This window comes from Bison bison, unplaced genomic scaffold, assembly GCF_000754665.1.
Source record: "Bison bison bison isolate TAMUID 2011002044 unplaced genomic scaffold, Bison_UMD1.0 scf7180017864527, whole genome shotgun sequence".
Classification (NCBI taxonomy): Eukaryota; Metazoa; Chordata; class Mammalia; order Artiodactyla; family Bovidae; genus Bison; species Bison bison.
The window spans coordinates 2241436-2255881 of record NW_011495078.1 but is presented as its reverse complement, the minus strand read 5'-3'; the positions used below and the strand labels follow the sequence as shown (position 1 = coordinate 2255881).

The window sequence follows — 14446 nt, the reverse complement described above, 5'->3', positions numbered from 1 at the left end:
TGGGATCATCCGCCCTCGCACAGGACGCGGATGAGAAGACGCCCCGTCAGCGACGGCAGAGAGTGGACGACCCCCTGTCCCGACCTTGTGCCCACACAGCTCGGCCGTCTGCGTGCATGCTCCCCAGGGGACACCAGCGCTTCACCCCCTGCATCCTGCACCTGACCCCCCGCCCCCCAACCCACCCAGGGCTCCCCCATTGGGCGGAGCACCAAGCCCCCAGTCCGTCCCACCAGCAGCCCCCGGCCAGGCTCTTATGGTCTCGGGTTCTAGTCCAGGGTCCAGAGGCCCCCGCTGACCACAGTGGGGCAGAGCACAGGAGTCCGTGACCTTGAACCGGGAGAGATGGAATATCTGTTCCCAGCATCCTCTAACCGAGAGCTGGCATTCCCTCCACTCCTCAGAATGCAGGCCAAGCAGAAGCGACAGCAGGAAGCGACCCCTGCGCTTCACCGCTGACAACCACAGCCGCTTTCGAGCCTCACTACAGTTCTGTAGGTTTACCGTCAGCCCAACGTCTCAACGGCTATTAACCTGCTTTCTGGCCAAACTCGGTACTTTACTGCACGTGTTTAAATACAGTATTCAGAGGAAAGGTCGTGGGCAGGCGCCACTCGGACACAAGGGAAATCTTGGTACAAAGGAAAGGAAGAGCCCTTGGCTCAGGGTCTCTGGAGCGTGGGTTGCAGGCATGACACCTCCACACACGTGTGTGTGCCAAACACAGCGGCCTCTGCCAACAAGTCAGCTTCCAGCCAAGTGGCCAAGAAACACAAACGAGCTCCACCCCAGTCATTCTGAGATGGTCCCACCCCGTCACAGACGGCAGCCAGCCTCCTCGGGGGACAGTCTCCTGCCCGAGTGGCCAGCCCTGGAGAGTGGCCAGCCCTGGATAGAACAGCCCGCAGAGAAGGGCACCACGTTCGGGAGAAGGGTCTCAGGGGCTTTGCCCGACCAGTCACCTCCGTCGCTCAGAGAGGGACCCCAAGCCAGGGACCCGCTTCTCCAACAAAACCCCAAGCGTTCCCCAAGCGATCTGCCAGGGAGGCGAGCTGGAGAGGGGGAAACCCGGGCAGGTCTGGCAGGAGGTGGAGGCACGCGTCCCGTGAGCCCCTGAGATGCTGAAGACAGAGAGAGTCCACAGCCGCCAGACTCCTGCCGCCAGGAAGGGCAGCCCGCCACCCCGGGTGCTCCCCACGTCCCCTCCTCCTGCACAGACAGCGGGTCGGCCCTCTGCCTAACAACTTAATTGCAAATTTCAGGTCAAACTGCCCTCTGTGCCTCCAGGCAGACACGAAACAGCACCCCCGCCCCCTTCGTGAACCCCCTGGGAGATGACAACCGAGGCATCTCCCCAAACCGGCAGCAGCAGGCTTTAGTCAAAAAGAAAAGAAAAGAAGAATCGCTGCCCCACCGTTACCACTGGGCCGGGACCTTTCCTCTCGCACACACTAACCTCAGACGGTGAGCGGCAAAGAACGCGTCAGCCCCCACCCGCTAGATTTCACAGGAAGGCGGTGGGCGGGCACGCCAGCTTCCCCGTCTGTTACGTGGTCTTCTCCGAGGACAACAAGGCGACTGTTAATGCCCAAGGCCTAAAATAGCTTTCCTTTCCAGATAAAACTGTCTGGTTTGCCCTTTAAAAAAAAAACAAAAAGTAAATAGTAATAATACCAAAAGAGAAAGCAAAATACTTAGCTGAGTAGGACCTAAAGCATCCGGGATGCCAGCCTGGAAAGAGGCAGGCGAGATGGCTGATCAAACCCTGGATCTCCCATCTACCCGTCAACCAACACAAACGAGCTGAATGCCGTGACCCCAGCTAAAGAATTTACGAGTGTGCAGTTTTCAGGTTTGAAATTCTCAAATCTTGCTTTGGATCTAACCCAGAGCCTTTAGCCCACTTTCCAACGAGCATAGTGCCCATACTAAGACCAGCCAGTCCGACAGGGAACAGGGGCTCTGAAGTTGGTCCCGAACTGCCTCCAAGCAGGAGCCTGGCGTTCCTGGCATCACGGAGGCAGTGAGGACCACGTGGGGAGGTGGTGAGACACGGCCGTCTGCAGTCAGCTCTGGGTGTATCTGAACCCGAGGCTCTGCAGCAAGTTTCCCAGGAGTCGGTGAGTGTGTGCTGAGCCGGAAGTCAGGCCCCGCGCCTGGACTGCTGTAATGTCAGCTCCTGGACCCCTCGGAGCAATGACTTCCCCATCTGTGTAATGGGCTTGAACTGGGATGCTCACAGGGTCCTCCCCGAATGCTCGGATTCTGAGAAGGTATCTCTCTCACTTTCTTTCCCCAAGCCAGGTCCCTGAGCCCCGGCTCCAGAGTGGAAGCTCTAGGCAATCTGGAACCTTCCTCTTCTTCATGGTCCGTTTCTGGGGATGTTAGGACACCGGGCTCACCCTGCACCAGCCCTGAGGGCCCAGTGAGAAAAGTCACCAGCTAGCTGCTTCACCAACGCAGCCGAGGCTCAGGCTGCCAGGCTTGGCGAACCCACGTGGCCCTGAGGGCAGTCTCCCTTGGAGCTGGAGACAGGGGTGGGAAGAAGTCTCCTGCATCCTCCTACATCCTCTGTATTCGTACAAGGCGTGCTTTTGGAGGATGACCTTCTCCCCCATTCCCGGGGCGCTTGGTCATGTGACTCCCGCCCACTGTGCCACTACAGCTGAAAACCAGCTCCAGGCAGGAGGACAGAGGTCAGCGGCCACAGCCACCTGCTGGCCGCCGGGCAGTGAGGATCCACATCCGGGTTCCATCTCTTTGATGCTGCAGGTGACGTCACCTCCTGCCAGGCGCCGACCAGCACTTCAGCCCGAGGGGCATGTCCTTTTGGCCACACAGTTTTAAATAACAGAAACCATCTCGCAATACTGGCTGCATACTGTAATCATGGGGGAGGGGGAGCAGCTTTTAAAAAATACTGGCGTTCAGACTCCCCGACCCTGGAGCACAGGAACCAGGATCTGGGGCACGGGTATCCTGCACCTTTAACAGCTCCCCTGGAGGACGTGATGTGCAGCTGGAAGTGAGCAGAAGGGGGAGAGAAGAGGCGGTCACTCGGGGTAAATGACCCTTTTCCCAGGTCAGCTGAAGAGCGAAGTCTATCAGGAAATCTAAGGGCAGACACTGAAAGAAAGAGGAACTCTGGAAACACACAGAAACACTGATGTGGCAACATGAAGATAAAAACAGAACCACAGAACCGGAGCTAGGGGCACAGAGACACCCCAGGGCCGTCTCTGAGATGACCCAGTGCAGCCCGGAGAGGCTCAGACCAGGGTGAGCCGTGATGCGCTTCCTGTCCAAGACGAGTGTAAAATGTGAAATAAAACCCTTCTCCAAAGTTTCCCAGGTCCCCCGCATCACTGTAAACAAACCACCTGAAGGACGACTTTAGTTTAGCTGTGCATAGCGTGGTGAGTTTTGACGACAGGTTACCATCACAGGCGAGATCCAGAACATTCCGTCTGCGTGTCTGTGTCTACACTGACAGCGAGCCTGGTGCAAAACCGGCCCGAGGAAATGGCTGCCCCCAGGCGTGGCCACAAAGAACAGATGCTTACAGCTCTTTCGTGCAGGGTCCGGCGCCTTCCCAGGGTGACAAAGGAGGCCAGCTCTGTGTGGGCCCAGCGCTGGGCACGCTGTCCCTCCCTATGTGTGCAAAGCCACTTCAGCTGAGAGTCCACCCTCCACCCGAGGCTCCAGTGCACGAGGGTTAGGGTGGCTCCAGTGCATGAGGGTGAGTGTCCGCCACTGAGCTGCTGGGAGTGATGCTTAACCTTACGTGCTGACACGGCCAGGGAGTGGTGCCCAGTCATGTGGTCTGACCTGCGTCTGGCTGTTGCCAGGTGGGTTCTTTTGAATGTGATCAACGTCGGCAATCAACCGACTTAATAAAGCTGAATACCCCCATGATGTAGGTGGGCCTTGTCCCATCAGTTCAAGGGCTTTAAGAGCAAAGACTGAGATTTCCTGGAGAAAAAGGAGCTCCGCCCCCAGACAACAAGCTGAGTCATAAGACGTTGTGCCTGAGTTTCCAACCTTGCTGCCCAAAGCTGCTTCCAGTTTTGGACTCGAGATGCAGCAGCAACCCTCTCCCACAGGTCTCCTGCCTGCCAGCCCACCCCACGCAGTTCAGACCTGCCAACCACACACTCCCGGGGCCAGCTACTCTCCCCCTCCCGATTGAAACCCATCTCTGCCTCTCTGTGTGTCTATCTCTCCGTGTCTGTCTCTCTCCGTATCTGTCTCTCTCCATGTCTGTCTCCCTCCCTGTCCGTCTGTCTTTCTCCGTGTCTGTCTCTCTGTGTCTGTCTGTCTCTCTCCATGTCTGTCTCCCCATGTCCATCTGTCTCTCTCTGTGTCTCTCTCCATATCTGTCTGTCTCTCTCCATGTCTGTCTCTCTCCCTGTCCGTCTGTCTTTCTCCATGTCTGTCTCTCTGTGTCTGTCTCTCTCCATATCTGTCTCTCTCTCCATGTCTGTCTCTCTCCCTGTCCATCTGTCTTTCTCCGTGTCTGTCTCTCTCTGTCTCTCTCCATGTCTGTCTCTCTGTGTCTATCTCTCTGTGTCTGTCTGTCTCTCTCCGTGTCTGTCTCTCTCTGTGTCTATCTCTCTGTGTCTGTCTCTCTCCATGTCTGTCTCTCTCCCTGTCCATCTGTCTTTCTCCGTGTCTGTCTCTCTCTGTCTCTCTCCATGTCTGTCTCTCTGTGTCTATCTCTCTGTGTCTGTCTGTCTCTCTCCGTGTCTGTCTCTCTCTGTGTCTATCTCTCTGTGTCTGTCTCTCTCCGTGTCTGTCTCTCTCTCAGGAGGATGTGTATCCATGTATCCTCTTGGTTCTGTGTCTCTGGCGAAGCCTCACTGACCCATGCTTCTCTGCAAGGTGTCCCCGTGGGAACATGGCCGCTCGTGAGGCCAGGCCCTGAAGTGGACAGGACCGTCTCCCCTTCCTCTCCAGGGCCCTCCCCGAGCAGAGACCACCCCACCGGCCCGTCCTGCGTGGTCAGCACCCTGGTGCCCTCCCGTACCTGGCACCAGAGCGGCCAGAGGTCAAGCCTCGCAGCCAAACTGGCGGCTGGGCCCGCAGGAAGGGGACGTGGCCGAGAGACTCTTCAGCGACCTCAAGGATCGCTGTGACACGACCTGCCTTAGGCTCCTGCTCCGTCCTCCTCACAGGCCTGGCTGCTTCTCCTAAGTCAGGTCAACAGAGGGAGAGGGTCTCCCACCCCACCCGTCCTGGGGCACCCCCGCCCCGGCTTCAGGATGGAGCAGCGCTCACGGAGCTGCCGTGCCCTCTCCAGCAGGTGGTCAACAGCCAAATGACAAGCATGGGAAGGACGGGTTTCCACAGCGGACAAGGGGCACGCGCTTTACTGGGCAGGGGGCAGGACCTGCACGGGGAGGCGAGGAATGAAGCAGGGATTCGTGTCAGGCTTTTCCTGGGTTTTAAGCTATCGCCTCCCTTTTCCTCTTTTATTCTTGGGTTTTGTCCTATAAGAGACGCGGTTTCGAAAGTCTCGTCTCCGTCGGCAGGGGGTTGAGTGGTGGGCCCTAAAGTGGAGGCCCTCACCCCGGATCCTGTGACTGGAACCTCATCTGGACGCCGCAGGTGTAATCAGGTCGAGATACAGTCGTTCGGCTGGAACCTAATCCAGTATGAGCGGTGTCCCGGCAAGAAGAGGAAGTGAGGAGGGCACGGCAACCCGCTCCGGGATGCTTGCCTGGAGAATCCCATGGACAGGGGAGCCTGGCAGGCTGCAGCCCATGCGGTCGGAGAGACTCAGACGCAACTGAGCGACTAACACACACACACACGAGTCGTGAGCAACTAACACACACACACATACACACGAGTCGGACACAAGTGAGAGGCTGACACACACACACACACGAGTCAGAGCACCTAACGCGCGCACGCACACACAACAAGTGGAATACACACTCAGGCGTGACGACGCAAAGACGATGCGTCCAGCAGCCGGGAGCCCCAGCGCCCGCCTGAAGCTGGGGGTGGGGGAGCCTTCAGACAGAGCAGGCCCTGCCCACCCGATTCCAGACGTCCAGCCTCCAGGCCCATGAGACAGCGCGTTTCTGTTCCTTTAAGCCGCCACCGGCGCGTGGGGTTCGATCACGACAGGAAATGCTCACTCCACGAAGGTGTGAATCGACTCTCACTCCATGAAGGTGTGAATCAGGCTGCAGGCCGATGGCCTCCCCATTCACAGATGCCGAAAGTCATGAATTGAACGACAGTATCCTCGTGGCGGCCACGAGAACCTTCTGTCCCACCCCCCACCACTTCTGCTCCTCTCACAAGCTACACGCTCGTGAACTTCAGTGAACCCTCCGGAGCAGAAACTGGCAAGGACATCGAGGTAACAGGGAACTCAACACCCAGCCTCAGGGAAGATGAAGAGTCACGTGTCGCCTTCTGAGCCTGAGTCGGCAACTCTGCTCACTTCCTGAAAACAGGCCGTGATGAGTGCGCAGAGCTCGGTCACAGGGGCAGAAATGCCCAAAGCCGCCTCACTGACTCCAGCTTGACCCTGTGCTGCTCAAACGAATGACCTTCAACCCCCAGGCTGCCTTGCACAAGAAGAAACCACCACCCACGTCCGGCACACTGTCCTTTTTGAGAAATTCTATAAGGAAGAGGTGAGGAAGATGTCAAAGAAAACTAACAAATTATCCAGACGAGCAGCAGCTCGTGGGCTGTGTCTTAAGAGGGGAGGCTGTCACAAATGGGCAGGTGAGCTTCAGAGTGACCAGCGTCCCCTCGAGCAAGCGTCACCTCGTCAAGCAGGCAGAGCAGAAGCAGGAGCGAGTTTGGCTCTCACAGCGAGTACGCGTGTGAATAGCTTTCCCAGAGTTCACACATCTGCAGTGCTCACAGCATCCACGCTCGTCACACTCGCGGCCACTTCGCCCCTCCCGTCCCCCAGGGGGACTGTGGCCACACCCCCACCTCCAGGCCTGATGGAAGCCCTGACAGAGGAGACAAGGCCTGGGGGCACACAGGCAGAGGCGGTCCTGAACCCCAGGCACCAGATCTAGGGGCCAGATCCTGAGCACAAGGCTGAACTGCCAGATCAAGTCCTTCTCCAAGCTGGGTCAGCAGGACGAGACTGGGCTCGCCTGCTCCCTGGAAGGAAGCCTATGACCAACCTAGACAGCGTGTTCAATCACAGAGACATCACTTTGCTGACAAAGCTCTGTCTAGTCAAAGCTATGGATTTTCCAATGGTCATGTATGGATGTGAGAGTTGAACTATAAAGAAAGCTGAACACAGAAGAATTGATGCTTTTGAACTGTGGTGTTGGAGAAGACTCTCGATAGTCCCTTGGACTGCAAGGAGATCCAACCAGTCCACCCTAAAGGAAATCAGTCCTGGATGTTCATTGGAAGGACTGATGCTGAAGCTGAAACTCCAATACTTTAGCCACGTGATGTGAAGAACTGACTCATTGGAAAAGACTCATGCTGGGAAAGATTGAAGGCAGGAAAAGGGGGAGACACAGGATGAGATGGTTGAATGGCATCACCGACCCAATGGACATGAATTTGCGCAAACTCTGGGAGACAGTGAAGGACAGAGGAGCCTGGCGTGCTGCAGTCCATGGGGTCACAGAGACACGGACACAACTCAGCGACTGAAGAACGGCAATCTCAAAGTCTAGAAGAAGTAATGAAGTAAGAGTAACCACTCTGTTATCAGAAACTGAGGAAACCCTAAAGGCAAGATAAGCACCCACGGGGAAAGCCTGAGTTGTCGCGGTGGAAATGGCCCCCACAGGGTACGGATGCCCTGAAGCGACTGTGCTCTGAAGGCAGAAACCCACATTCTTCCGGCTTCATGGGATTTCAGCCTGGCCTCACCAACCCGGTGGGGTGGTCCAGGGACCAGGCCCTTCCCTGGCTGAGCCCTGGCCCCACGGCCATTCCACGTCACCACCTGCGGAAACCTTGGGAAGATTCCGTGCAGGGAAAGATCCCGAGCCAACAGTCACCAGCTGGCGGTGAAGGCAGAGCAGCTGAAAAGGAAGAAGATAAAGTCCTACCCCACGATATTAGAAAGGGTTCTCTCCTGCCAGAAGGAAGAGTTAAAACCTCGGCCCCGATTAATGAATGACCCCAGCCAAGGCGGTGCCTAGACAGCGTTTTAAAGATAAACTGTTTTAAATTCAATGATCCAACTGAGTTTGCTTGCATTTACAGGTCCTTTGTTTTTAACCGTCTGTGACCACCAAAAGGCATCCCAAACAGAGCCCTGCTTCATGACACAGAAGAGGTGAGCCCTCTGGGAGTCTGGGAGGCCCGCAGGCTGACACCAGCATCAGAACGAAAACCAGTTTTGTGGGACTTCACTCCCGGATCAGTCGGCAACTAACCACAGTCATCCTAACCCATGCCTGTAAGATGAGGGTTTCTTTTCCCTTCTATAAATAAAAGAACCCAAACCCCAAATGATTTCCAACTCAAGAAATGCCAACACATGGGAGAGAGGAAAATGCATTTATTTCCACATTTCAATACACACAATGACATGTACCCAAATCAGCGTCTGTGTCATTCCTGTCATTTCTGTTTGGCCATCTGAAGCCTGAACAAAAAGCAAGAATACATATGATGTACAAACCACCCAAAGAATTACCTGCTCATAAGTTAATCCCTCACCTATGATTCACTGATTGGGCTTTATGAAATAATTCTCAAGGTCAAACAATTAAAACTGGAATTCTCAAATTACTTCATTCTTTTCAGACATAGATTTACTAAAAATAATTCAATAACAAGACCAAACAATTCAAATAAAGGGACGTTGTTTAGCAGTCTAGTATTAAGAAAAATGGCAAATCCAAAGAAAATACAGTTATGTAACAGAGTTAACTTTAAGAAACAAAAAGTCTCACAGATGAGGACATTAAATCCCAACCTCCTTTACCTTCAACAGATACTCTGTTGTCCTAGGAGAATTAACTTTTAAAATGAGATTATCAAAGAAAAAGTCAATTATTTGTGAAATCCTCTGCTTATTAAAGCAGGAAACTAAAAGCATTTCAGATTTTTTGAAGCAAGTTTTAACTTGCTTCGAAGACAAGACTGAACTGCAAATACGATGTTAAGAAAGCACTTTAACTCTATAAAGGGTTTTCTCAAAATATCAAGTTATCCAAAATGGCTTCTGATCTGGGGTACCCACCCAGTAGATATCCTAGGTATTTCTCAAAGAATCTGCGTTTTGTCTTCTTCTCCATAATATACAGTCTTCTGAGAAATACACAGCACACAACAAATGTTTTCCTGAAACAATCACCTCCCTCACCTGAGGTTTCACTTCCCGAGGTTTCAGATGACACTTGGTCAACCACGGCCCAGAAATATTAAATAGAAAATTTCAGAAATAAACAATTTGCAACTTTTGAATCGTGTGCTGTTTTGTTTATTATAGGGTATTGTTATAACTATGATATTTTATTATTAGTTATTGTTGTTAATCTCTCATGGTTCCTAATTTATAAATTAAACTTCATCAAACGTATGGATGGTGTAGGAAAAACATCACATATACAGAGCTTGGTTCCACGTGCAGTTTCAGGCACCCACTGCAGGTCTTGGAATGCATCTCCAGAGGATAAGGGGGGAGCATGGTAATTCTAACCCACGGGGAGGATATTAAGCCTTTTCTGAACAATCGAAGGAAACAAAGGATTCTACACGTTTACCAAGTGTAGTTATCTCCTGCTCGACAGACTGGGTGTGTCCTAATACAATTCCCTAGAAAGTACATTGTCCACAGACAGTTTGTAAAACCAGAAATGCCTTCTGGGGGTGAGCAGGTATCCGGATATAACTGCATCCATTAACAGAACAAAAACTCTTTCAAATCAATCCTATCAAAGTATTCTGTTTAAATTTTTTTTTAATGCCATTGTCCAAAAAGTATTTTGCTTGAACTTAGTTTGTCATATTTAAATATAACAAAATTATGTTATACATAAAAGTAGAAATTTTAAATAATTCCCTGGAAGAGTCAAATTCACAGAGATAAAAAGCAAAAAAGTAGTCACTGGGGGGTGGAGGGCAGGGGGTCAGGTTTGTGTTTAATGGGGACTGAGCTTCAGTCGGAAGATGAGGAAGTTCTGGAGATAGTAGTGGTGATTGGCACCAAGAATGATAACGAGCGTAATGCCACCACGCTGTACGCAAAAATGAGTGAACTGCTAAATTTTACGTGTATTTCATCACAAAAAATTCCACATGGTTAAAACTGGCAGACAGAGGACAGATAAGAAAATAGAAAGATGACGGATAGGTGATGCTCGGTGGGAAGATGATAGGTAGATAACAGGACTGCATGAGCAAACAGCGCCAGGAGGCTCCAGCGGCCGGACCCTTGCCCTGGACGCCCACAGTCACCTGCCCGTGGCCGAGCAGGCCCAGGCTCCTGACCTGGACCCGACTCGCAAGCGACCTGCTGAGAGGCAGCTTCTGGCCAGGAAGGTCTGGGCGGCCAGGATTCTGTGGCCGCACCCCCAGCCCCGGCCTCCCTAGAGGAGCGGGGTGACTCTAAACCCCGAGCGTCTGCAGCTCACCCTCCCTGGTCTCAGGGCGCAGCTGCAGGTCTCACTCGAGCGGCCAGGCTGTTCATCAGACTGGGAATTAGTGACGTTCGGAATGAGCTTTCACAACCGCTGCAGAAAAGGTGCCGACCAAGGGAGCAAGAGGTCCACGGGCTCTGAAAAGTGGGAGCGCAACGCCCTCCCACAGCCCGGGCTGCGCGAAACGAGCTCAACGGAGCCCAGGGGAGCGCCACAGCGCTCGAGGCTGCCCTGAAGCAGGAGCCCGCCCAAGAGCTGCAGTCTCGGCAGGAACTCCAAGTGTTAGAAACGGCCTCCGTTCACGCTGACTTGCCCTTTCTCAGGACCGGCGGCCAGTAAGACAGGAAGAACCACCCCCCAGTCCCTGGTTCCTGGAGTCGGCAGAGTCATGTTCCTCTAACCCAGCCAGCCGGTGCCCCTCGGAAGGCTCAGAGCCAACCCTGGCTGAGGGGTCGCTGCGGGCGCTGGGCAGAGTGGCAAGCTAGACGTGTGCACACACTGTGTGTGCACACATGTAACACACACTTGCACATGCGGACACACATTGCATACCTGGCTGCACACACATGCACATGTACACGCTTACCTACCTGCACACTCGTGCATGTGTACAACATACAGGCACACACACGCGTACGTATATCTGCATGCATACACACACATATATGCCTACCTGTGCACTCATACACACACATGCACATGTGTGTACAACATATATGCACACGTGTATGTGTCTACATGCATGCACACACACGTTTACCTACCTGCACACTCACACACACATGCACGTTTACAACACACATGCGCATGTATGCCTGCATGCGTGCACACACGTGTGTGTCTGCCTGTACGCTCATATACACGCATGCACAACATGTAGGTACATGTCTACCTGCACACTCGTGCACATACACTTGTACAACATACGTGCGTACACATGCACACATGTACACATATAGCTGCATGCACACGCAGGCACCTCATCCCACCCCCACAATTAGTGGCACAGCTCTACAGATCTCAAAGCACAGGCCAGAGCACACAGCTGCTCGAGAACGCCCGGGAAGCAAGCAGCCAGTAACCCCGAAAGTGGCATGAACACCTGCCAGGTAAGGAAACGCCCGACGACAAACGTCTAACGTGGAGGAGGGGACTCTGAATTCTGCTCGAACAGGAATGAGATTTGGTTGAGCATTTTCCAAACAGCTCCACGCAACGCATGTTAAAAGACAGTTTTCAAGAAAGGGCAAAATCACGACTTTCCCAACAGATACAAAAAATAAAGACATGTTCAAGGTTATCTCACTTACTGAGGGAGCCAGACCAATGACCTAAGCACCTCAAGGGTCAAGAGGGCACAGGTGATCGGGGGCCCAGAGGCGGGGACCTCGGGGGAGGGAGGCGGAGAACAGGAACACGCAGGGAACAGCACAGGGGTGGTCAAGTCTTGTGCAAACACAGACAAACTGCTTCTCACAAGGAAAGTGACTACTCATCCCCTCAAATCTGCCTCAAGTCCCCAGGGATGTCCCCAGGGATGTCCCCACACCTTTCCTTTAGAGCACCAGCCACCCAGGCTGGGCCTATCGCCAGCAACTTGACCCAAGTTCACTCCAGGACGAGAGGCCATCTTCCACTCCTCACCGTGGTCCCCGGGGCTCAGCACAGTGTGCAGTTCGAAGCAGGTGCTCGAAAAGAGTGTGGACAGAACCAGTGAGAGGAGGGGTCCAGACTGTGCTCACCCCGTTGCCCATCAGACCTGAAGCCAGAAGGGACCAGGAGGGGCCAGGAGGGATCAGGAGGGGCCAGGAGGGGCCCGGAGGGATCAGGAGGGGGCAGGAGGGATCAGGAGGGGCCAGGAGGGACCTGAAGGGATCAGGAGGGGCCAGGAGGGATCAGGAGGGGCCAGGAGGGACCTGAAGGGATCAGGAGGGATCAGGAGGGGGCAGGAGGGATCAGGAGGGGTCAGGAGGGATCAGGAGGTGCCAAGAGGGGCCAGGAGGGATCAGGAGGGGGCAGGAGGGACCTAAGGCCACTTTGCTGAGACGGTGGCTGAGGTGCCTCCCAGGGCTCCTTGGAGGTGGCCGAGCCCAGAAGCTGAGAGTCAGTCAAGGAGGACGATGAAATGCCCCCAGAGAGAAGGCAAAGGCAGGTAAGAAGGGGCACAGCGAGATTAGATAAAGCCAAGGACACAGCAACTCGAGGCCACCAACGGGGCAGGACACGCCCTCAGAGCCTAAGGCCCAGCCTCTGCAGGACTCGGGCTCCTCAGAAACCCACTCTGCCACCAATGGGGCCGCGGGGCCAGCTGGCCACAGAGCATCCCCGGCAGCCCGCCCTCCCGGTCTTCAGGGACCGCACCTGAGCTCAGGGAAGGGCGGGCTCGGCCCCGCTGTCTCCAGGGCAGGTGGAGACAGCCGACAGCTGCTCCGTCTGTGTGAGCGCATTTCAGACCACAGGGCTGGCTTGCTGACCGAGCGCATAAACGCTGATCACTTCGCCCGGCTCAGAACCCCACCAGCGAAGCCCACCTCACTGCCTCCTGGTCCTGGGGAGGGGCCCCAGAGTTACAGCACACACAGGGTCGAGGTCAGCCCTGGCGTTCGGTGCTTCCGAAGCAGCAGCTGCCATCTGGCTAAAATCGGTGCTGGAGCCGCGTCTCGGGTAAGTTGTAAGGACCACGGCTCATTTCGTGCAAGATCCCTGAAGAGCCGTGCGTTTACCCATCTCTGCCGACGGTGTTACCAACGCACCATGCAGTTTACTCTCCACACCTGAACATTCACTTTCAAATCCAGGTCAGCACCTCAGCTGTGACTCCGAACAAAAGAGCTTCTCGACGAGATGCAAAACGATCACCCTCTCCCCGCTGGTAACGCCAGTTTGTTCTCTGTGAGCCTGCTTCCTTGCTGTCAGATTCACTGGCCTGTTATCGCTTTAGATTCCACATGTAAGTGACGTCATACAGTACCATCTTTGTCTGACATTTCACTTAGCATAACACCTTCCAAATCCACTGATGTTGTTGCAGATAGCATTATTTCATTCTTCTTTATGGCTGAGCAGCATCCCGTGGTGGGGTGGACACCACCCCTTCTTTACCCACTCGTCCGTCATCTGTTGACGGACACTTAGGCTGTCTCCGCATCTTGGCTGTCATGCTGTAAACAGTGCTGCTGTGAACGCTGGGGTACGTGTATCTTTTCCAATTAGTGTTCTGAACACTGCATTCTTTGAGCCAATAAATACTGCTTTAAAAGTTTTCAATTTAAGGCAGAACCATAATTCTAACCTGGAGTATTATTTGATACACTAGTTCAGCATCACACAAAACCACCTTCAAGAGCTAGATTTCATTACTATCTAATCTTAGTCTTTCAAGAAAATGCCCTATCTGGAAATTCTCGTGGCTGAGGATTTTTGATAAGATTATAGCAATTTAACATTCGGTCACTGTGCATTTGGCCACAACGTGTAATAAAGGCACCTCTGATTTTTAGAAATAGAGGAAAACACAAACTTACAGCACCTCCCCTGTGTTCTCACGTCCCAGGAACAAGTCCACCTGTTTGAGTGAGGAAAGCAAGGCCATAAGGGAGACTCGGAACCAAGGAGTCCTTGAAGATGCGCCCAGCCCAGCCACTCCTGGGGGAGTTCTTCAAAGCAGCCTGGACACAGGCAGGAGCTTCCAAGGTCTCTGGTGAAGTCTCATAATGTGGGTGACAAGCAGCGACTGCAGCTCTTACCAGAGGACAAACACAGCTGCTGCTAGGTTGGGGGACGGAGGAGACCTAGGGCCCGCAGGTCGGGGGGGACCAGGGAGACCTGGGCCCAGGAGGCTGCCCACC

General features: G+C 53.9%; 2 protein-coding genes across 4 annotated transcripts in view; one reads left to right on the top strand and one right to left on the bottom strand.

Moving 5' to 3' along the window:
- Nucleotides 1-4167, top strand: part of LOC104982139 — a 5817-nt gene extending 1650 nt beyond the window's left edge. The window contains exons 3-5 of one of the 3 annotated variants that reach the window (XR_824472.1): nt 405-554; nt 1263-2120; nt 2305-4167. Coding sequence is in view for 2 of the 3 variants with exons in the window: in XM_010831460.1 (XP_010829762.1) it covers nt 405-554; nt 1263-1464; nt 2305-2446 (494 nt within the window). In the remaining variant the exon portion in view is untranslated. Of the gene's footprint in view, nt 1-404; nt 555-1262 lie in introns of all 3 variants that reach the window. The other 2 variants (XM_010831461.1, XM_010831460.1) reach the window with 2 other exon arrangements.
- The window catches only part of RAB20 (RAB20, member RAS oncogene family), a 31230-nt gene that overhangs the window by 3828 nt on the left and 12956 nt on the right, over nt 1-14446 (bottom strand). The gene's annotated exons all lie outside the window — the stretch shown is intronic.